The sequence below is a fragment of the Nymphaea colorata genome, chromosome 9, assembly GCF_008831285.2.
Source record: "Nymphaea colorata isolate Beijing-Zhang1983 chromosome 9, ASM883128v2, whole genome shotgun sequence".
Taxonomy (NCBI): Eukaryota; Viridiplantae; Streptophyta; class Magnoliopsida; order Nymphaeales; family Nymphaeaceae; genus Nymphaea; species Nymphaea colorata.
Window position 1 is genome coordinate 5,706,925 of NC_045146.1, and position 22,327 is coordinate 5,729,251.

Genomic DNA, 22,327 nt, shown 5'->3' on the forward strand with positions numbered 1-22,327 from the left:
GACATTCTCAAGCTTAGAGATAACTGCGATCATAGGGTATCCCTTGAAATCTATATTGATACCTTTCCTAAGTATGGTGACGCACCTAGCCCCAAAATTAAAATGTCTGGCCAACATGCCTCGACCTTGATTTGATGAGATCCCATAGAATGAAAAAGGAAAGTCTTGTATTCTACATGGCCTTGGTGCTTCATTGTGAGTTTTTCTTAGAAGAAATCTGGCCGGGGGATACCCCATCCATTTATTGACGAAAGAATAAAAGAATGCTAATGTACAATTCAAACAATACACCTCAAAGCCTTTAGCTCAATGGTCATCTTGCTCCAGGAGGAAGGAAAGAGCCCCAAAAGATAGGTGGCCATGACAGACAACAAAGTCTCTCAGTTGGAACAGGATCCAACGGGAGTAGCTACAAGAAGAAACATTGCAACTCAGGGAGACAAACAACCCCTAAACCAGTATCTTCAACATGGATCTCTTCCTGTTCTGTCTCTCCGAAGTCAGCATCCCAAGCTTCTGGACAACCTCCATTAAGGAATCACCACCCCAATATGGTTTAACCACCTTATTATGATGACACCACCTACTCAGTCTGCCAGCAATAGCAGATCTTTTCTCCATTTTCTCTGTGGCCATCTTGATGAGTCAGCCAAAAACACCAGTGTGTATCCAGATTGGGCTAAAGATTTTTGTCTGAAGCCAGATATGTATACTCTTAGCCTATATGACATGGGTACGTGAGATTTGCTTAGGTACCCATGTCAGTATGTGGGTACGGCAACACAGGCAGGTTGGTACAGCTGAGTATGGCTGTATTTTAAAACATTTAAAATTATATTTTCAAACTTAATTTTTTCTTTAATTTGACTTTTCCCTTCCACTAAGACTATATTTTCCTCTTATTTTTCTTTAATTTGGAGATTATTTGTAGATTTATATAATATGTATTTACATGTACACTCTGCCATACCCCGTGCTTAAGTTTTCTAAAATCATCGTTCCCGTATCCGCATTTTTTATACCAGTACCTGTATCGTTCCTGTGCCCATGTGACATTACTCTTAGATGCTTCATAAGTCCAACCCTGTTCCAGTATCACCTCAGGACAAGTTTGCCGGACACCCTACTGAGCTTGGGAAATGGAAAGCAGCTTATCTTGATATACTTTGGTTTCTGTAAAACCATATTTTCCAAACAATAATGTCGAAACAGAGCTTCAATTGCTTGCATCAATTTAATAATTTTCTGGTTTGAAATTAATCTTTATCTATTTTTCTTTCTTAAAGAATTACTTTTAAATATCTCTTACCAATTCACAACTGATTAGCTGAATCTTTTGACTAGCCGATTCACCAATTCAATTGCCTGGCAGATTTGATTGTAAAAGTGATTATGATGACCTTACCTGATTCCAAACCCCCAAAAAATAGATATTGTTTAATAGCCTTGTATCAGAGACAGCATAAAAAGGCATGCATTGTAAGATCCTCAGTTTGTTCAGTCCGAAGATTTTAGTGGCATGGATCTTAAAAGATGGTGGATTTAAGGTCAGTTTTTGGAGAGGTCCGGCCTTGTTAGGGATGTGTTCCGTTCTTAAATCTATGAATTTAAAATCATGATGATCTCAGATCACCGTGGCTTTCAGATCTGCAACATCCAGTGAATGCAGATTTGCAAGTTTAAAGTATTTTCGCATAAGAACGGTTACAAACCCGAGCACTTTCAAATAGATATCTCAACTAACTTACAAAATCAGAAAAATTCAGTTTCTTGTTGAGTTGTGAATCCCAACTTCAAAGAGGTTTGAATATGGTGTAGTATCCAGATTCTTACCGAATGTGCTTTGTATTGCATTCTGAAACAGCCGTAATAAAGCTTATTCAGAAAATTTGGCATCCAGATCCTCGGCGGAACTCCGACTAGGCTTTGGTCCTCAGTTCTTATATACTGACGCTGGTTGTAAACCATGCATAGTCAAGCTATAAGCAGCGTCATCTTGAGCCATTCTCCGCCCACCCCCATGGTGCTGGCCCCTCTTGGGGGCTGCCCAATAACATTATTGGATACCAAGGCTGTTGCTCCATGGAACAAAAGTACTGAGTAATGAATCAGTTATGGAAAAGGCTTCATCCTCTGGTTTTGAAAGGCCTCTCAGTTTTACCAAAAAAAAAAAAAATCAAACAGCTTGAAAATGTCAGGACTGCACAGACCTGACCACAGAGTCCGGCCCTAAGCTTCCGTGCTGGCGTCTACTACAAAGTTTTGCACTAAGAGGAAGCTGACGCAAAGATGGTTCAGCTGACGGTACTCTATGTTCCATCCCCAGTACCCTCCCACTCTTTCATCAGTGAGATTGCATCTGCAGCAGCAATTTCACATCAAATAGTTGGAACTCTTGATGTGGAACTCCAGTTCACCCTCATTTTTCGCTGTTTAATGGTAGTTCTGGACAAACTTTGAAAAGAAACTTGAGATGTTCGTATGCGGCCGTGGGGTTCAAAGGCTTACAGACAAAATTTCAAACTCAGTCCAGTATCTAAATGCTCAAGAAATCTGACTTCACCTTTTATAAAGTCCGACGCTAAAAAAGGAAGCTGTCTGAACAAGACCCAATTCCAGTGTGGAGATGCAATCATGGAAGCATATTAAACTTAACAATATAAGTACAAAAAGAAATAAGATTCACGAAAAAATTTGGAAGTAAAAAAAAAAAACCCTCTCCATGATCCAACGTGAAGGTTGATCACCAAGATGTACACTAAATTTGAAACTTGCTAGTCAACAGCATCTTCGAACCCAAACTGGAAAGGTTACCTTAATAAAGTACAACACACCCTTCCCCTTTTTGCTGCAAACATACAGATAGAGCTGAACTACGAGAAACTAAGAAGAGGTAGTAACTAACGGTTCTTGTTTCAATAACGAGAATCCAAGATAGAAGATAAAAACTCTTATCGTTACTTTCTAGCTTGCATACTATGACTAAATAATACCAATGATCGTATGATCTTTAATTTTAATTGATCAGCTCCTTCAGAAGAAGTTCGTCGGCATGATAGCATTTTAACCAGTGATACCTTTTACCTAAACAAATCCCCCACTAAACCGAGCAGTATCCCTTATTGTATGGTGTAATTGCAGAGAATCCTTGGCTCCTTTTGAACACCATCAAAATCAGGCATTTGATATATTGGCACAAGATACTTTCAGTTGCAGTTATTGTTTAGATTCACCGCTTTGAAGTACAGAGACAAGAACAGTTCTGGATAAATGTTATTAAACCATGAGAAATGGACAAAAAAGCAAAAGCTATCAAAATTGCAAAATAGTACCACTAATCAAAACTTGTAAGATTACACATACAGCAGAAGAGAATTAAGAATCTATATCCCCAGACGAAGAACAGTTCCCAAAATAGGAGATTGAGAATTATAACCACACAAGATCCATAAGATGGAATTGGTACCGCAAGAACGACTCAGCGTTTGAATTCAGTACATCTAGATTTTGTTGAAAGCAACGATGTCACAGCTCTGAATGTATTCATTTGCTGGTTCGACAGTGAGGTGATCTTCTATGAGAGTGTCAACAGACACAAGGTCGTCCACAATAGTCATCATGATCTGCAGCTTCTTTATACCATAACCAACAGGGACAAGTTTTGCTGGGGACAGAAAAACAGGTTCAGCATCCACCCTTTCATGGAGAGAAAAAAATTATAACAAGGGGAAGGCAAAGGAGGAAAAGCAAGTAAAAAAAACCATACATGCACCCCATAGAAGACCAGGCATTTCGATGCTGCGAACAGCCTCTTCAAGCTTCTTCATGTCAGTCTCATCATCCCATGGCTTTACATCCAAAAGAACCGAGGATTTTCCACCTGAAGTTGCCAGGAAACAAAAAAGAAATCTGAACAGTGGAACAAAAGCACTGGCAACACATTTGATGGACATTAAGAATGCGTAAATCTAACTTAATCAATAAAATTAGCACCACTTAGGTGTAAAACACTAGAGAGTAGAAAAAGGTATTTGTAAATTGAAACTACTTTCCTTGGCTAACATAACCAGGTCTCTACCATCGACCTTGATTTTAATCTTTTCTTAGACAAAAACAAACTTAAAGTCCTTGAGATACAACCAATTGAGAAATATCTTTGGGCATTATGATAATCAATAAACAACAAAGAGGCAAGAAGATCCTACTCTCTTTTTTCTTTGAAGAAGCTTTGACAGCTGCCTCACGTTCTGCAGCTGCCTTCTTCTCATCCTCGGTCTCATCTCCAAAAAGGTCCAGATCGTCATCATTTTCTTCTGGTGCAGCCTGAAAAGTGAAAACCTAAGTCACATGGGTACTTCAGGAAGGTCCACGTACCCGTGTCGCCGTACCCGTACCCAAAATGGGTACTTTGACACATGGGTACCTATAGATCCAAACTGCTTAATTTTACTTTGATTTAATTTTTTCCACCTTGTTTTTTATTCTATTCTTTGAATGTGAAAATTCGATTGATGTTCATATTTAACTAGGGGGCTGTTTGGTTGTCCATATGTTTAAAGTTTTTCATAGGTTTCTTAAACACACTGCTGCAAGAGCCGTTGATATATATTTTCTATGTTATTTATTTGTTTATGTTGATGTATATTCTTTATTTAGATACATATTTTCTAAGTATTTCTTATTGTTTATATATATATATATACGGCCGTACCCTCCGCACCCAAGTTTTTTGAAAATGGTCAGTACCCGTACCAGCACCGGCACCCGTACCTATGTGACATAGGTGAAAACTAAACAAACTCAGCTCCCTCTCTCTCTCTCTCTGGCACACATATCTTGTATATATTTGTCACAATCTTCCCTCCACCCTCCTCCAAAGTCCAAACACACACACATGTATTGCATATATTTTTGGCAAGACTGCAGATGCAGTCTACTTTAGATTTCAGAATCCAAGTTCTTTTCACCCAATCTCGTGTATATGTATCCACTAAGTCACACGGGTGCAGGTGCGATACGGGTGCGGGTGCGGACACAAAAATTTTCACAATTGTGGGATACCCGGACATGGCAAATATTATATTCTAAAAAATGATAAAATGAAAAAAGAACATTAAAAATCATAAAAAATGCAAAAAACATAAAAGCTTGTGCAAGTTTATACAAGTTTATGCATGAAGACAATGTTTTTTAAATTCCAAAATCTTTGTTTTCCCAAAGGAATCTCATGTTGGTCTAAGTTCTAAACTGAATTTGGAATTTAGAAAGACCTGCCATGTCCCGCGTCAGGATCCCCGTGTTGGCGTGCCGACACGGGTACACGCCCTATTTTGAAGTGTTTGTGTGACATTGGGTATCCAGCAATACAACATTTACTGTCATTTTTACCAAAAAATATATTGTTTTTATCTTGTCAAACATTGCCTAGTTTCAGCCAAAAAACTTGGCACAAGTTGAATTCTATAAATTTAAAATCTAATATCCACAAAACAAATCCATTAGATAAGATTTGCAAGCTTGGACTTTATAATTTTGTAAAGCATTCTAAGAAAGATTTCCAACACAGCAGATGATGATTGACCTTTGTCATCACCCAAGTTACATAGGTATGGGTACAGGTACAGGTTCAGACTATTTTCAAAAAACTTAAGTGTGGGGTACGGCCATGTAATATATATGTATATATATGTATGTATATGTATATACATGTATATATATGTATCTATATGTATATATATGTATATATATATATATATATATATAAACATTCATGATTCATAATTAGATTCAAAAGAAGAAACTATTGAACAAAATATGAAAATAACATGCTGAAAATCCAACATATTAGCTTTAAACTCTGACGTAAAGTTATATAACTTGTATTAATTACATACATTATTTGAATTGCAGCTATGTATGCGTTTACTGAGTACAAACGATGTAAAATAAAATACTAAAACCCTAAATTTGGATCGGAAATGACTCAGTCAAAGTTGACCGAGTCCTAAATCAGACAGATACAGTCCCAGCTACGTTGATTGTATCCGGTACTGTTTGACAAGTACTCAGGCTATACCCAAGACCGTACCAGTACCAATACTAGTGTTACCTGACTGGTACTGGTACGCTGCCTCTACAGCAGTACCGATGTGACAATGGTCATCATTGGCCACGTCAAAGCATAATGGTGAATGGCCTACCTTTATTGCCAGTAAACTACATGGTCTGTCTTGCTGGTGGCAACTCCACAATTTGCCGGTTTGGGTACGAAGATGAAGCTAAATAACTTTGGGTTTCTCAGTCCTAATATTTAACAATATGTTAAAAGAAACCTCAAAAGGTAAAATATATTAAAAATTTGGGAAAATGTGACAAAAGAAGCATTTTATCATTTTGGCATTTTCTCAAAATATAGTTATTTTTTTATTTCCCTGTTTTCCTCATTTCCTTTTTTTTTTGGCAAAACATAAACATGCACAGACCCACATACAAGAACTTATTCATTTAATATACATTTGTTCAATTTCCAACAAAAGATGATTGAGCTACATAGGGATAACTGCATGTATAGCATGTTTAGCTTAGCATGATCCAGGAAGAAAAAAAGAACAACAACCTCTGTGGATTCATCAGGTGCACATACAGGTGCCTGACCAGCTAGCCTAACTCCAACACTTTTGCCAGGAAACCTACAAAAGATTATCTCTCAGCCACCATGACGCAATACAGAAATAAGGGCAGTAAGACATAACATCACTTTATCATTGCAGTCAGAGAAAGTGATATATTGCACAATGAAAACAGATTATGATACCTGAAAAGAAACATTAGACGAGCATTAATGAAATAGGAAGGAACACATAAAGTTCAAAACAAGATCAGTGTTTCATGATAAAGGTCTCTGACAGTCACACTTATACATAATGCTCAATTCTAGTAGTCAACATGGATAAACAAAGTTTAATTTTTGAACTTGTACAGCCATATTTTGCAAGATGACTAAGAGTAAACCCTCCAGCTCCTAGTACTGGAACTCTTTCTATACCTAATCTTCAGAAGATAATTAGTTCCTAAATGCAATGCAAAATTAAAAAAAACTCCATAACAGTTAGCACAAAGATGCAGAAATAGTTTCACTGTAATGACCCAATGACACAAAAGAGAAAGAAACAATTCATACTTGTTCAAAGGAAAAGTGGTGAAGGGAAGACCGACTATGTCACAAGGGTGCGCGAAACAGCTGCTGCACGTGCGTTGATGCAACACAAGTGCTTGTGCAGCTCCAACACAATGCTGGATGCAGTCGACATGCATCCAGTGAGGGGTGAGGGCCAATACTGACCATTTTAAATGCACAACCAACTAAATTAGCCTTAAAACATACATAAATAAGACTATTAACTTCACCATGCCCGCACCTAAATTTTTTTTTTAAATTGCCACATCCACACCTACACCAGCACCCCACACCTATGTGACATAGAAGACTGGGCAAGCTACAAGAGTTTGTAACTATGTCTCCCGACAAACCACCAAACAAAAAGATACAATAGTATGAGTGCATGTACAACAGAATTAACTCCATAAAGATAAGAGTCTAGGATTTTGAACAGATATCCCAACAAACCACCAGACACAAAGATGCAAAAGTGTGAGTGAAAGTACAACAGAATTAACTCCATAAAAAATAATAGTTCTAAGATTTTGAACAGATCATTCCACAGGGGTGGGTATGAAGTATGAACGTCCAAAAATTTTTCTTATTCTTAATCTCATCAATTTTGTTCTGCTTAAGCTAACTAAAACTGGTAAATCAGATTAGCTCATTTCAAAATACTAAAAGACTTAACACCGTCTCATCATACAAGAACCAGAAACAACAAGTATGCCAGTCAACCGGGTTTACAACTTTCACTAGGCTCAATATTCTAGACTAAACAAAGCCTATTAAAATTTCAATGTGAAAAAAATCCACATCTCTGCTATGGTTGCACACAGTACAAAACATTGATAAAATATAACTTGGCAAAAAAAAACTTTCACAGGCAGATCATACTATGAGGATAATAAATTTACTGCTCGAGAAGCTAAAGCAATTGAGAACTTCACAGACTTCATCTCCATTACCAAGAACAGACAACCTTCCCTCTCGGAAGAGTGCAAATGTAGATGACTCCGGCACCAGTTTGAGGCTTCCACAAGCCTTAACATTCTTGGGACACAAACTACTTGAGTCGATATATTTCACTCCATATCCCTCCAACTTTTGAATGATCAGATCTGCTCTTCGACCAACAAAATGGGACAAATATTTTCGCCTTCGAGACACTTGGCACCACAATTTCGTTCCGATGTTTATGTTGACTTCTTTACACGGAAACAAATTAAAGGATGGATCCTCATAACCATGAAATCGAAATCCAAGCACCCAAGAATCAAATCTTCAGAACTCATCTCCTTGTAGAGAAACTACGGAACCATAATCCACGTAGTCTCGCTAAACGAGAAAAAGTGTCGCACCACGGAAAACAATTCATACAAAAGACCAAGAGCCCCAAAATCATAATTTCATCACATCAAACGTCAGAAAGGAGTTAATATAACACAGTCGAGAAAATAAAAAATGACCAACTAGCATAGATGAATCGAAGAACACCAAAGGAAGCGGAGATCAAGGAGACAGCCAAACCTTGCCGACAGGCTCGAAGAGATGGCCTCGTACCACCGGCACACGTTCGGGAACTCCCCACTTGGCGCCTTCATTACTGCAGCGTACACCCTGATGTCGTCCTTAGTCAGCAGATCTCTGCAACGAGCCAAACAGATTCCTCAGCTCAAATATCCAAACAGAGAAGTTAACCAGAGAAACACCAAAGAAGAAGAAAATTAAGCTTCAGTAAACCCAGATAAACTCGGAACAGAAAATCAAAGACCCAAAACTCGACACATCAAGAAGAAGGAAAATGAAGGACTCTCTAGGCGTACCCAGAAATGTAAGTCTTGTTGGAGAGGAACCCATTGAGGTGCTTCAGGCCCGCTTCGGTGTGGAGATCACAGAAGGTGGCTGCCATTGTGAAGGGAGAGATATGGAAACCCTGTGGAGAGCGAGCGAGAGAAATGGAAACCCTAAAGAGGAGGGACTCAAGTGACCCCGAGGAGTGTATATATGAAGATGAATATGAGAAGGATATTCTTTACCCTCCGGCGTCTGATAGTATGGCCTTACTTTAGAAAGAAATGGGACACAGGTTACTTGTTGAGAAATTTCCTTTCGACTCCCTAACCTTTTTTAGGTTGCGTTAGATATTAGAATTTTAAATGCACGTTACATGTAAAAAAACCGCGAATTTGTGATCGAATGGATTTGTGATCTTAAATCCGTTGAGCTCTGCAGTGAAATAAACATACCATTAGTTTTAATCGGGGCAGCATACAATAATCAAGAAATGAATCCAATCGGTAATGCTGCCGATTCATGCAACAGTTCACCTGAAGTTGATTATGGATTGGCAAACAATATTGTTGTATAGTATTTTTTTTAAATTAAAAAGTAAAGAACATTATACGATATCTTAAATGATATATGGAGAATAGCACACTGCATTATCAAATAAAATTTTAATTGACTGCCACCAATTGAATTAAAAGTGACCGATTCAATGTAATGCAAATTTGCAGGAGAATAGTCCCTGCATGAACAATTGTGTCTGGCTCTCATCAGCCCTCCGCAAGTCTCTTTTTATTTCGCTTGAAGAACCAGTATTCATCGCCTTTTTTTTTCCCGCACTTGTGAACACCAGAACACCCGCCATGAATGGCTTTGTCACTCAAAGTATCCTACCTTCAGGGGCGGAGGGAAGGGGGGCCGGGCCGCCTAGGCCGTGGCCCCACCCTAGCCAATGAAATTTTTTATTTTTACATTGATTTTTTTTTTTAATTACGTAATGTATTTTTTGTATTAAAATTCAGTTTGACCCTACCCGGATTCAGAGGTCGAACTGTCGGCCCGCCCCTGAAGAAAATCGTGGCTCCGCCCCTGCCTACCTTTGCCCTTTTTATATAAAGAAAGGCCTTCCCTGTCAGAAAAAAAGTCTGTAGTCATCCCTGCACCTCCCACTTTTTTGCCTCCCTCTCATTCAAGCCCTAAACTGCATTATTATGAGCTTTTAGCAGACCAGTTGGTTCAGTTGTTTGGAAACAACCAAGGCTTCTTAATCATCAAAACTAACAATAGCATATGAGAGAAGCTAGTTATCATAGCGTACTAGATCGGACGAAGGTTAAGGCTTGGAAAGGCGATTCAATTTGTTCGTGTTGATTTTATTGCTAGTGTGTGTGAGGTAGGTAAGGTAAGCAAGAGTAGAAGGAATGCTTCAGCTTGTCTCTTGTAGAGATGTCAATATATTCTATTTGAATCGAATATCCGATCGATCCGATCCGAAAAAATCCGATATAGATAAAAATTTAATATCCGATTAAGAAATCGCATCAGATTTGGATTTAATAAATGACATCGGATTCAGATTCGGATATACATAAATATCGGATCGGATTCAGATACGGATTCAGATTCAGATATACATAAATATCGGATCGGATTCAGATACGGATTCGGATCAGATTCATTTTTATACAAATACCCTCTATCTAATACTTGAAAAATGGCAAAATCCAGTTCAAAATTTGGATTTGGATTCGGATATAAATATAAAAATCGGATTCAGATTGTAAAATCAGATTTCGGATTCGGATATGACTTTGCCAGTAATTATGCACAGTAATGGATTTATTAGTCAAGAAATTGCCAGTACTACTCAAGACTCATCCTGGTACCTAGACACAAGCACTTCCCACCATCCATGTGATGAACTCTAATCAAAACCTGCAAGGTAAAGTCCCTTACCATGGATCTAGTTCTATTATTGTTGACGATTGTAATAAAATCCTAATTAAAAACTATAGGGAATGTGTCCCTACTTGGCAAAACATCATCTTTTGTTTTAAAAAATGTGTTACATGCTCCTGATGCATACAAGAATCATAGTGGCAAGGTTTACCAATGATAATTGATGCTCCATTCTGTTTTCTTGTAATGGTTTTATTGTTAAGGATATGCAGATAGGCAAGGTTCTTCACACAAGGCCGATTGAGGAAGGAGGGCTCTATAGATGCATGAGGGAGAGGCGACTCCAAGGGAAATGTAAGCAACGTTTCAAGATGATGGCCAATTAAAGGCTACTAATGTTTCCTTAGTTTCATAAAATTCTTGCTCAAGTTTTTCAATTATGACATTTGTGTCTAGGACATGGACAGTTTGAATTGAACTCCTTGAAAGATGCTGGTTTAATTTCTATTAATGATAAACATAAACTAGACTTGTGTTCTACATGCGTGCTTGGAAAAATGCATAAAATTTCTTTTCCAAAGGCATGAATTTCATGCTTCTAAACTGCTCTAAGTGATACACGCTGATATTTGGGGGGCAGCACCATGTGCTTTATGAGAAGGCTACATATATTATCTTTTAATGGTTGGCGTATGACTATTCCCACTTCTCATGGATCCTTCCTTTATCCAAGAAAAGTGATATTTTTTCCTGTTTTATAGCTTTATTAAACATAGTGGAACGTCAACTTGAGACCAAAATTAAATTTTTTCCCTCATAATATGTATGCAGGAGGCGATTTCTTGAGCAAAGATGTTAGCACATTTCTTGAAAACCAAGGTATCCATTGAAGGATAACCTATCCCTATACATCCTAGCAAAATGAAATAGTAGAAAGAAAGCACAAAAGCTGGATATAAAGCTCTTGCCGTAGCTGTTTCAAAACTTGTTTGATTGAGATCTTTTCTCAAGAAACTTAAAATTGACATTGAAGCTGCACTAGTGCTCAGATGTGATAATCTTGGATTGCTGCCAACTTAGTCTTTTATGCAGAAACAAAGCATACTGAAATCTACTTTCATTTTGTTAGAGAGAAAGTCACCAATAAAAATGTTCAAATAGAGTTCATCATGTCAAAAGAACAGTTGGCTGATATTTTGACTAAAGAGATGTTAGAATAAATTATTTCCAAACCAGAGGAGCTATCTAAATCTGAAGATTCCTCTCCAGATAAGAAAGATATTGTATTCTAACATTATTTCTTGTACTCTTTTCAAAAGCTGTAATCACCATGTGAATCTAGATCCTAAAATCAATGATCTCAAATGTGTCAAATGAGCATCAAAAATCATATTACTCTCTCTCTCTCGTGACTCTGTGTGAAAAGAGAGAGATTTCTATTGTGGACGTAGGCTGCTTTCTATTACATCTTCTCTTTCTCTCTTGATTGTGCGCTAATATTGACTGATGTGGGTGTCGACAAAGTAGAATAAAGAAGAATGGAGATTACCTTGGGCTGCTGTCCTCAGGGGAGTAGTTGCTGGTCGCTTAGGAAAAGCGTGGGGACGGTAACACTGATCTTTAGTTGGTCGAGTTTGAGTCAAGTGAATCCTTTGTAACAAATGGTGTTCAACAGCAGCGGGAGATATGTTTTCAGACGGTGTAGCAACATGGACATCATCTTGTGATTCGCAGTCAGGAGAGACCAAAGGGGTTAGGTTCATTAGAAAGATTTGATATAAATAAATAGGGACTATAACTCCCATTGAGGCCCTTGGATTAGGCGATCCTTTGGTTGAATGTCATGGACTTCACTCATGGATCCACAAGAAGATGATGGGAGTGGAACATATGCGGTCATATTCATCATCCCATAAACCTTCTATCTGAGGATTGCATTTGATGTTGAATCTGAAATAAACATGGGGCTGCATTAGACTCAGAGAACAATTATGACACCATGTTAAAGGAAAAGAGGATAATTGAAAGCCTAGGCTAATCCTTCAATTAATTAATGTTCAACAGAACATGATTAGGCTCGCATATCTCAATTGATTCATGTCCTATGTTTCCTTCTGACAAAAGGGACCAAGTCCCTCTGCTAGCAAATATTTCGAAGAAAATGCTTTTCCCTACTTGGCTTGTCAGGCTCCGAACCAACTCTGGACCCTGGGGACAAGAGAAAATGGCATAGGCTCTATGTCACACGGATACTTGGGTTTGGCCCACGTATCCGTATCTATACTCTGATACCTGAATCCCGATACCGATACTCCTTGGATACGTCTGGATCGGGTCTGAGTCAAACCCGATCCGAACCTGTTAAAGAAAACCCGATTTCTTTTTGATCGACATTTCTTTCTCCCTTTCACCCGACGAGGTGTGTGCCTTTAGGGTTTATGCAGCTGTAGCAGATCATGGGCAAAGATGGCAGATAGTTTAATGTTTTTTGTGATGAACTATTAGTTTTAGTTTAATGTTTTTTTTTTCATTTTATCATTTAATAATATAAAATTAGCCGTATCCGCGTATCCTAAAAAATTAAAAATTACTGTATCCGTACCCGTATCCTCGTACCCATACCCATATCGTACCAGTATCCGTGTGACTTAGCATAGGCTTCTTCTCTTCGAGTATCTCCACCCCTCCCCCTCTTTCTTCATGTCTTAGCTAGCTACCGTAGTAGTAGATCCATTCTTGAAGCATTGGCTATCAAAAGCTCAACCTGAAAAAATCACTCGGGATCTAAAATCCACATCCGACACCACCCCCCAGCCCCCCTCCTCCTTCTCATCCGATTTCAAATCCTTGCTTTCTACGTTAAAGTAAGTATGGATTTGAAATCCACGTTACGGGTGCATTGCATACTGAAATCTAGAGTTCCATATAAGCGTGGATTTCAGCTATCATGAATTTTAGATTTGCTCAGATTTAAAATCTGTCAAACGCGACCTTAGAGTATCATTCCCCGTTGTATTTATTTTGATTTGGAGATGACCTTCTTAGGGGACGTTTGATCGCAACTTAGCTGCTTCACCTATTTGGTACATGATTTGTCCCAATTTCGAGTAAGTTTTTAAAGAGAGAGAGAGAGAGAGAAAGAGTAAGTTTTTTGTCGTTGGAAATTTATAATCAGGGGATGATAAGAAATTACCAACGGAAACGTCCAAGGCTTTAAGCCCGCTCAGTTTTGCGGCTAAATAGCAATTGGAATAAGCCTTTTCTTTTCGCGATAAAGATTTCCTCCTCGCAACCAAACACGTCCTCGTAAATGAGGACTCATCATATAAAATAACTGAAACAATCTACTAAAGAGCAGTGTTCATGAAATTTATTCGTTGAATGTCAAGCTACGGTTGACCCGTTCCTACCTGTTTATGATGGTTTCGCATGTAGATTAGATTAACAAATTGGGGCTACCATGAATTCGCGTAATCGTGACAACAAATTCACGAGAACAGGACGCCCACGAGACGACGAGCTCAGGCTCGGCCAGCTCCAGCTTCGCTCCACCCACATATTACTTAGCTCGAGTTCAACTTCGACTCGAGCTTTGTGACGCGAGCTCGAGTCAATAAAACCGCTTACTGATTCTTTTTTTTTTTTTTTTTTTTCTGTAAATGAAAATGGAAACCATAAAGAGAGTTAAAATTCGTTAAAAATTATGCACATAACCTCAAAGATTAACAAACAAAAAAGACATAAGCCAAGTTAATTTGGTCGAGGTCGTGTAACTCAAACTTGAATTCATCTATTATTCAGGTTCTAATTAAAGCTTAAAGCTCAAGATTAAACGAGTCCAAGTTGACTCGCTACCACTTGTCTATTACTCAAGTTTTAACTAAAGCTCGTGCTTGATTCCTTTTATTAGATGAGGCAAGCTTATGTGAGCAAGTTTGAGAGCTCGAGTGGAGCTTCCATGGGTGAGTTCAAGTCAATGGCTCGTTATCAAAACTAGATTCATAGCTTACAAGTAGGGACAATAATTGTAACTCAAAGTTTCACAATTTCCTCGTGACGTCTTCAAGGGCCACATCTTTAAAACATGGTATATTTTGAAACAGCACATTTAAGCATGTCACTACATTAAGTCCAAATTCTTCTTTTTAACTTTCCTGGCACATGCAAACACTACCAATACTTTACGAGCATGTTTCCTTGAAATTCAAAACCCAAAAAGGAAAAATATTTTCAAAATGTTTTCAGTGGTGTTGGCGATAACTTTATCCGTAACCAATGTGAAGACACATATTAACAAATTAAATACATTCTTCATTAACCAATTGAATATATACCAACATTACCCTAATTTTTAGGGAACTAGGCACATCGAAACATATTTACAGAAATAGAGCAAAATTCTATCGTACACTAACTAGATCTGTTTCACAAGCTGGACATCCGGGATCTGAACAAAGAATTCAAGCTGTTCCAAACGGAAACATTAGATCCAAAGAAATGCACTCTCACTAGCTTCCTTGATCCTTCCTTGTGGAACTCAACCTCCCTCGAAAGGTCATCTTCGACAAACTCAAGATCATCAAGAAGGGGCAGGGAAACAGCACCATCGGACTCCAGGTTTCCAATCCATCCCCGTAATAGATAGTTCACCACCTATTAACAGTTTGCAGAGGTGAAATTTCAGTAACTACCAAAGTGCAGTATAATTATTGTTCATGGGATGAAAACTCTTCACAATTTCCTTTTACCACTTTTTTGCATGCAAATGTCATATGTGGATGTAGACTACCTCGAACAAATCCCATTTCAGCAGGTGTTATTAGCCTTGATCTAGCATCCTACGACAGCTCTTGACTGACCTATGTTCTAATACATATAATGCTCGGGGTAATTATGCGCCACGGTGTTAAATTTTCAAATAAAATACGTTAATTTCAATCAACAGTATCTTTGAGTTTCAACAGGGGCTGGCATTCCTGTAAATATTTTACATACATTCACGAGACGAAATTCTACCAGGCCAGTTACAACATTTCATGAAGAATATTAAGTAGAAATTAGTTAACGAACTAAGTCAATTTCCTTGGCCCTGAAATGTCCCAAATGCACTTTGGAAGGTTAGTTTTGTTAAAAGCAGCAAAATGAGAAAGAATCCTGGCATGAACCTATGTAGAGACCGCAGTTGAGTCAAAGCCAAAAAGAGCAATGCTGCAATGATAACTTTTACATGTTAAACATCAGTTGAAGCTTACCTCAGGCACCTCATCATGTGGACAGTGACCAGCCGGACTAATTTCATAATAAGGAGCCTCAGGTAATTGTCGTTTCACCTGGCGCCCCCACACAGGCTTCACCCATGGATCTTCTCTACCATACACAAGACACACGGGTACCTTGTTCATCTCGCACCTGCAACAGCATAAATTATAGAGTCAACACACAAATGTAGCAAGACAATCTAGGAATTTACCTGAATCAGTATAATACCTGGACAAAGATTCTTGAAAGGAAAGTTGTCCCTTAGGAGCAAACATTATTGAAGCAAAAGATGCAGCTGCAGCAGGGTGTTGTGTTATCTCCAGGATACGGGAAAGTACTCTGTCAGTCTTGATTGATCCATCAGCATACACTTGCTTAAGCACCTTATCTATGCTACGAGGGTCACTGATCCTTCGCCACCTGTGAATAAGCAAAGAATGGATCAATCCGGGCTTCATCTCACCTTGGGAAGTGAAGAAATACACACATGTTTCTTTCACTGATGAACATGAGTTAACTACAATTAAGAGAATAAATACATCATGATCTGGAGCACTTACACAAATTCTAAAAATTTCTTCAGGTTTTGAGGCAGAGGGAATGTTCCAGCCCATGGGAATAGCCTGGCCAATTTTGGAGAGGTTACTGGATTAGGAAGAAGGCCCCAGAATGGTGTGGCATTGAGAAGTGTAACACCCTTCACCAACTCAGGATTGGATGCGGCCAAATAGACTGCAACGAATCCACCCAGTGAATTGCCGACAACATATACAGGTTGACCAATAACCTGTCACAGGAGAATATCATTCAGTCCCCTTCCATAGGAATCTCCAGTTAATTCTAGGCGACTCTTCAGTTCGGCCACCAAATTATGGACATGCTCCTGATTTATCAGAAAAACAAAAAGGAAAAGAACAACACGAGAAAGAAAATAACAAGATCGGGCCACTAAAGAAAGTACCATCCTCTACACACACACACACACACAAGAACAGAAGCACATGCACAAGAATACACAAATCCCCAGCCACACGTGCGGTCTGGTGCATACTCATGAGGAACAGTTTGCTGAGGTTTATTCCAGCCAGCAATGCATTTCTAATTATTCATACGTCCACTCCACGAAACATGCAAGATCCATGGAAAAAGACTGATATTTAAAGCCACAGTTCACCAAAAAATAGAGCTCTCGGCCTTATGCAAGGTTTTTTTTTTTTTAATTATTTATTTATTTAGAAGACTGAAGCAAGCAAACCAACGAAGGCAAATACAATGAGCAAGCAGGTAGATAGACACAATAACTATACTTGAAAGGGACGAGAACTAGAAAAACATAGAAGTACTCACATTTATAACGCTTAAGCAAGCAAGTATAATAAGAATTTGAAGAGTCAGTTTTGTTATCAGAGGCAGACACCTATACGATGCAATAAATAAACAGAATAGCATATGGGTTCAGTAAACACATAGCTTCCAAATTATTCAACAAAGATAACCCCGTCTTAAATGCAAAATCGTGACATTCCAATATATTGGCGAAATAGAATCAGCAAATTTTACAGAATCTCTAAAAACAACAAGAGCAGCGATTTTCAACAAAGTTACCTGCTCAACAAAGTCACGAATTTGATCCCTCCACAGATCAACCGAATACGCCAACTCCTCCGCCCAGGGCTCGGTTTCCTTCCCAAAACCCCAAAACAGATCCTGGCCTTCCGAATCATGCCCTCCGTCAGAAGGTGCAGGGTCTTCGGCGGGCAAAGACATCCCTTGACCGAGGAAATCAACCGCCCAAACCCTGTATTCTCTGCCCAGATCCATCAGTTGCTTCTCAAAATGGAACGCCCCCACCCCGAAACCCGGCAAGAAGAGCACGGCAGGAGAATTCAGGTTCTCCGATCCCGCCGTCTCATAGTAAACCCTCAACCGAGGTTTCCACTCCCAAAAACCTCTACTTATCGAAGACTCAGCCTCTCCTTCCCCAGAATACTCCGGCAGGCCGGGAATCACAATTCGCTGAGAATCATCCTCAAAATCTTGGACCAATTTCTCCGGTCTGGAGTCCCTAAGAAAGTCGATGAGCCGAGATCTGTCGATCCTACCGCCCTTCAGGCTCCCGCGACCAGACTGCTTGGATCTCACCCTAAACCTCGCGGAGACGCACCACTTTTCATTCTTCTTCGGTTTGGGACAACATGATTGCAGATGCAGATGGGATGAAGAGCTTGAGATCGACAACAGCTCCATCAAATATCGCGAAAATGAAGCACTTGTATGAAGGAGAAGAAGAAGCACGAAGAACACACTTCCCCGCGTGAAAACCCCACGATTTCACGCGCGGGACACAGACGGAGAGGGGGTTACTGAAGGCTAAGGGAATAATACCGTACGGGACCGAAAAAGGCGGAAGGAAAGAGAAGGTGCCGGAGAGGATTCAAGGAGGTCTCTTGTTCTCCAGGAAGGCCGGAAGGAATCAGGGAGACCAAGGAGCAAGGAAGTCGGCGACCTTCGATTCTTTCCCGCCACCTGCACTCCGCGGAGATGGGGGCAGAAGAAGGGAAGAAGCTTGTGGCAGCACGGAGTCACAAATTACAACAGTACCCCACTATCATGACGATAATGCCCTTCCAAAGTGTAGGCAAAGGAGATCAACTTTCGACGATAAGACCCCTACGGTACGGCAATAATTTTAAAACTGCCTCTCTTTTTTTATTTTTTATATTTGTAACAATTTAGATTAAAGTTTGTAGTCTAAGACTTCGAATGCTACCGAAACCAAAAGAAACACAAGGCTCAACTAAACGAACCTTGAGCTTGACTTCACTCTAAACTCTAACAATACCTTTTTTGAGTTCCAGCTTGACTCGATTAAGGTTCGACAAATGAGTTTATATTAACTTGATTAAGGTTCGACAAACTTGATTAAGACTTGAGCTCGACTCGACAGTTACATGTTGAGTCGTTAAGCAAATGATTCAGCTCGAACTGGTTCACGAGCCAAACTTTCACGAGTTGTATTTGTTTTCATTCCTACTAGTTGTACATATTAATTATGTTAATGATGGTGTGAATACCAAAACTACTTTTTTTGATAAAAGGTGAGTATGAAAAATGATATATGAGAACTTTACAATGGATGTTACTAAAAGTAACTCATAATAATTGGTAAAACACTGCATCATAAACCATCGCCAGAGAGCTTTTAGATTTGTAATTTTAATCGAGAAAAAAAATAAACTTGTATAGATTTTTTTTAAACTCGTTGCCAGGGGCAAGAAAGGAAAGTCGCTAATCCGCAAGGGATCCTGCTCCTGACGGTGTTAGAGGGTGATTGGAGAGGGGAAGGTTGGTGAGGCGTGGAAGCATCTGCCGAAGCGCCACGCCACCACTACCAGCCCGTCACGCTACTCTTACTGACGTGGCGATATTTGTCTTTGTGATCTTCACGTTTTCAACACACGTCTCTTCCACTTTCCGCCGAAAATGTCAACAAACCTAACGCTTTTGCCCGTATTCATAACGATGATTCATCTCTTTTATTTTTAATTTTTGAAGGTTAAATCATAATTTTAAAATATTTTAAATTAACCTTTTTTTTTTTCTCAAGAAAAACTTATATCAGCCACCCATCCTAAAATAAAAACCCTAAAACTCCACCTGAGGTATTTATACTTCAAGTTAACAATATTCCAATATAGGCCCAAACACTAAAACTTGATCCAAGACATCCAACTAAGTTGGGAAGGGCTGAACCTGCACCGCCTTTGCCCCTTTGGTGTGTGCCGTGGACCTCCTCATGCGCCCCTCCTCTGGTTCGATCTAAAAAATCGCATATGGAAAAAAAAAAAATTAATATCCGATTAAGAAATTGGATCGGATTTGAATTTATATATGGCATCCGATCGGATTCGGATGTACATAAATATCTAATCGAATTCAGATTGGATTCCTTTTTAGACAAATATCATGTATCTAATGCTATTAAATTTTAAAAATTAGCAAAATCCGGTTCAAAATTCGGATTCAGATATAAATATAAAAATCAAATTTAGATCGGATTTGGATTGTAAAATCAGATTTTGGATTCGGAATTGGATATGACTTTTCTTTATTCAAATTTGAATTTGAATCGAATGTCCAAAAAGCGGACATGATTAAGGATATATCTGATCTGAATCCAATCCATTAACATTGCTCGCACCTGTACCGCCTTCCCATTGGTAAGATCATTCAAGGCTTTATAAGCTCGAATTTTTGCATGTCTGAGTTTTGTTTCTCTCTGCCTTCAGTTTTCTTCTTGCTGGCTTTAACTGGTCTGTTTTGTGGGTGGGAGTGATTGTGTCTAGTCATTTGCTCTTTTGTTCTGTCTGATGCTCAATCAACATCCATTTTTGTTTTCTTTCGGTCTCTGTAAATATCTGTTTTTTTGTCAATAAAGCTCGAAGTAACCTCCCCCGCAGTCCTTCATTGAAAGAGGAAAGGAAAAAAAAATACCAAGGAAAAAGTTGTTTCATATACCATGAATGGAGAGCATTATAGTTTTGTTTTTTTTCTTCAAAAGTCTGATTATTTGAGGCAGATCAAATATGGCGGTTTGCAGGAGGTGAAACCACCACACTTTTTTTGCTTTCATGATAATGGATGCTTTGGAACCGAGATAATCATATGATATACCTTTTTACTCAAGTATCGTGTGTGCCATCATTTGCCGTAAATGTTGGAGATGAAGCAGTGGAAGACTCTTCAGGGTCTGATCGCCGTCTCAGCAGGTCACCAGTGGAGGATTCGGGTCTGCACATGAACTCGAGGAAGCGGCAGCAGCAGAAGTGATAGAGAAGAAGAATCGTAGGTTTCCGGGCTTGCTTCTATGAGGCTCCAATTAATCACTGGGCATATATAATGCCACCTCATAGGTCTTCTTGTAACTCAGTGGGCGGTTACAGCAAGTGAGAGATTGGTAGAGAGAATCAAGCTTGTAACTGCGAGCGGACCTCATCGAGGCGGTTACTAGATAAATGGGTAGGGCTCTTGGTCACTCTTCAACACAAATAAATAGCATCAACGAAAATCAAACTAAAAACACATTATTGCAACATGACACGACAATACACCCCTCGGGGCCAAATAATATGACAACTTGCATATGTTAATAAAAGGAAATAAGATGGACGCCACCCCTTCTTGGTGATTCCTGGTCACCATCGTCAACGTTCACGTTATTCGTGGACCCATCGCTTGTGTTGGAAATGGCTCCGCCGGACCAACTTGTCTTAGGGTGGGGACGAATGATCCATGCGTTTCGTGTTCGTTGGCTATTGCATCTCAATAATTGTAACGGGTAAAATAATGCCTCACATAAATGGATCAAACAAGAAAAAGTATTTATTAAAAAATTGAAAAATGTTTTTCAAAAACGTACATAAAGATTTGACAATAATAAAGAAAAGTACCTAATTCTTGAAATTGTTTAAAAGCACCAAAATTTTAAACAATTGATATGAAATAAACTTTTGGCAATTAACCCTTAAGTAGTATTCTGATGGCAGAATTTAATTTAGAAGAAACCAGGTTATGTCAAAATCTTAGTAAAAGGCAGGTCACTAGTTCGATTCTCCTGAATGCTATGCTTTTATATTTATAATATATTACCTAAGTTGAAAAGTTCACCATTATTATCAATGACACTGATGCCGCGGTTCAAACAGGTAGGTGGGAGTCCTTTGGACCTTTCTTTTTCAGGTCATAGGTTGTTACATCATGCTCCCACAAAACAAAAACCTGGTTTGTATATTTGGTTATCTTGCCAACTTTTCATCTTTTCGTACTTGTTTTATAATCCACGACAAGAAATGAGTTTTTGCATATATTTTTTTAAATTTAATATTCACTGAACATTGAACGGCAGTTACGTTACAATTAATACAAGAAAAACAACTACAAAATCAACATCCAAAATGTGCATATTATGAATAATACAAAGCTGAACGGGTCAGAATTATTGTATACATCATATGACACTTTCATCAGTTCGGATCCAGTTTGAATCATGGATTTTCTCTCATATATCGTGTTCTTTGAATCACTTCCCATTTATGTGAAACCAACTAAGAAAAGGATCGCATAAGGTGAATCACGCCATGCTAGTCTTATTACATATTTTATTTATCTTTCTTATTACATAAAATATTTTTTTTGCTTGTAATCCACGGGCTGAACTGAGCC

General features: G+C 38.8%; 2 protein-coding genes across 4 annotated transcripts; both read right to left on the minus strand.

Annotated features, from left to right (window-relative positions):
- Positions 1-3,310: 3,310 nt before the first annotated feature.
- LOC116261044 (elongation factor 1-beta-like) lies at positions 3,311-9,169 on the minus strand. Its single transcript, XM_031639635.2, has 6 exons — positions 8,986-9,169; positions 8,690-8,806; positions 6,617-6,689; positions 4,206-4,323; positions 3,767-3,880; positions 3,311-3,664 (listed from the first exon to the last, which is right to left on the minus strand). The coding sequence occupies exons 1-6, from the start codon at positions 9,069-9,071 to the stop codon at positions 3,501-3,503; spliced, it is 672 nt and encodes a 223-aa protein (XP_031495495.1). The 5' UTR covers positions 9,072-9,169; the 3' UTR covers positions 3,311-3,500.
- A 5,967-nt stretch (positions 9,170-15,136) lies between these two features.
- Positions 15,137-21,074, minus strand: LOC116260876 (pheophytinase, chloroplastic). Of its 3 annotated transcripts, XM_050079670.1 has the most exons (7): positions 20,307-20,486; positions 17,711-19,924; positions 16,666-16,892; positions 16,334-16,525; positions 16,099-16,255; positions 15,346-15,499; positions 15,137-15,263 (listed from the first exon to the last, which is right to left on the minus strand). In XM_050079670.1, the coding sequence occupies exons 2-7, from the start codon at positions 18,350-18,352 to the stop codon at positions 15,247-15,249; spliced, it is 1,389 nt and encodes a 462-aa protein (XP_049935627.1). In that variant the 5' UTR covers positions 18,353-19,924; positions 20,307-20,486; the 3' UTR covers positions 15,137-15,246. The 3 variants fall into 3 exon arrangements, with proteins under 3 accessions (XP_049935627.1, XP_049935626.1, XP_031495256.1); XM_050079669.1 differs by lacking the exon at positions 20,307-20,486 and adding an exon at positions 20,780-21,074 and having other exon boundaries at positions 15,137-15,499; XM_031639396.2 differs by having other exon boundaries at positions 15,137-15,499; positions 20,307-20,484.
- Positions 21,075-22,327: the final 1,253 nt, after the last annotated feature.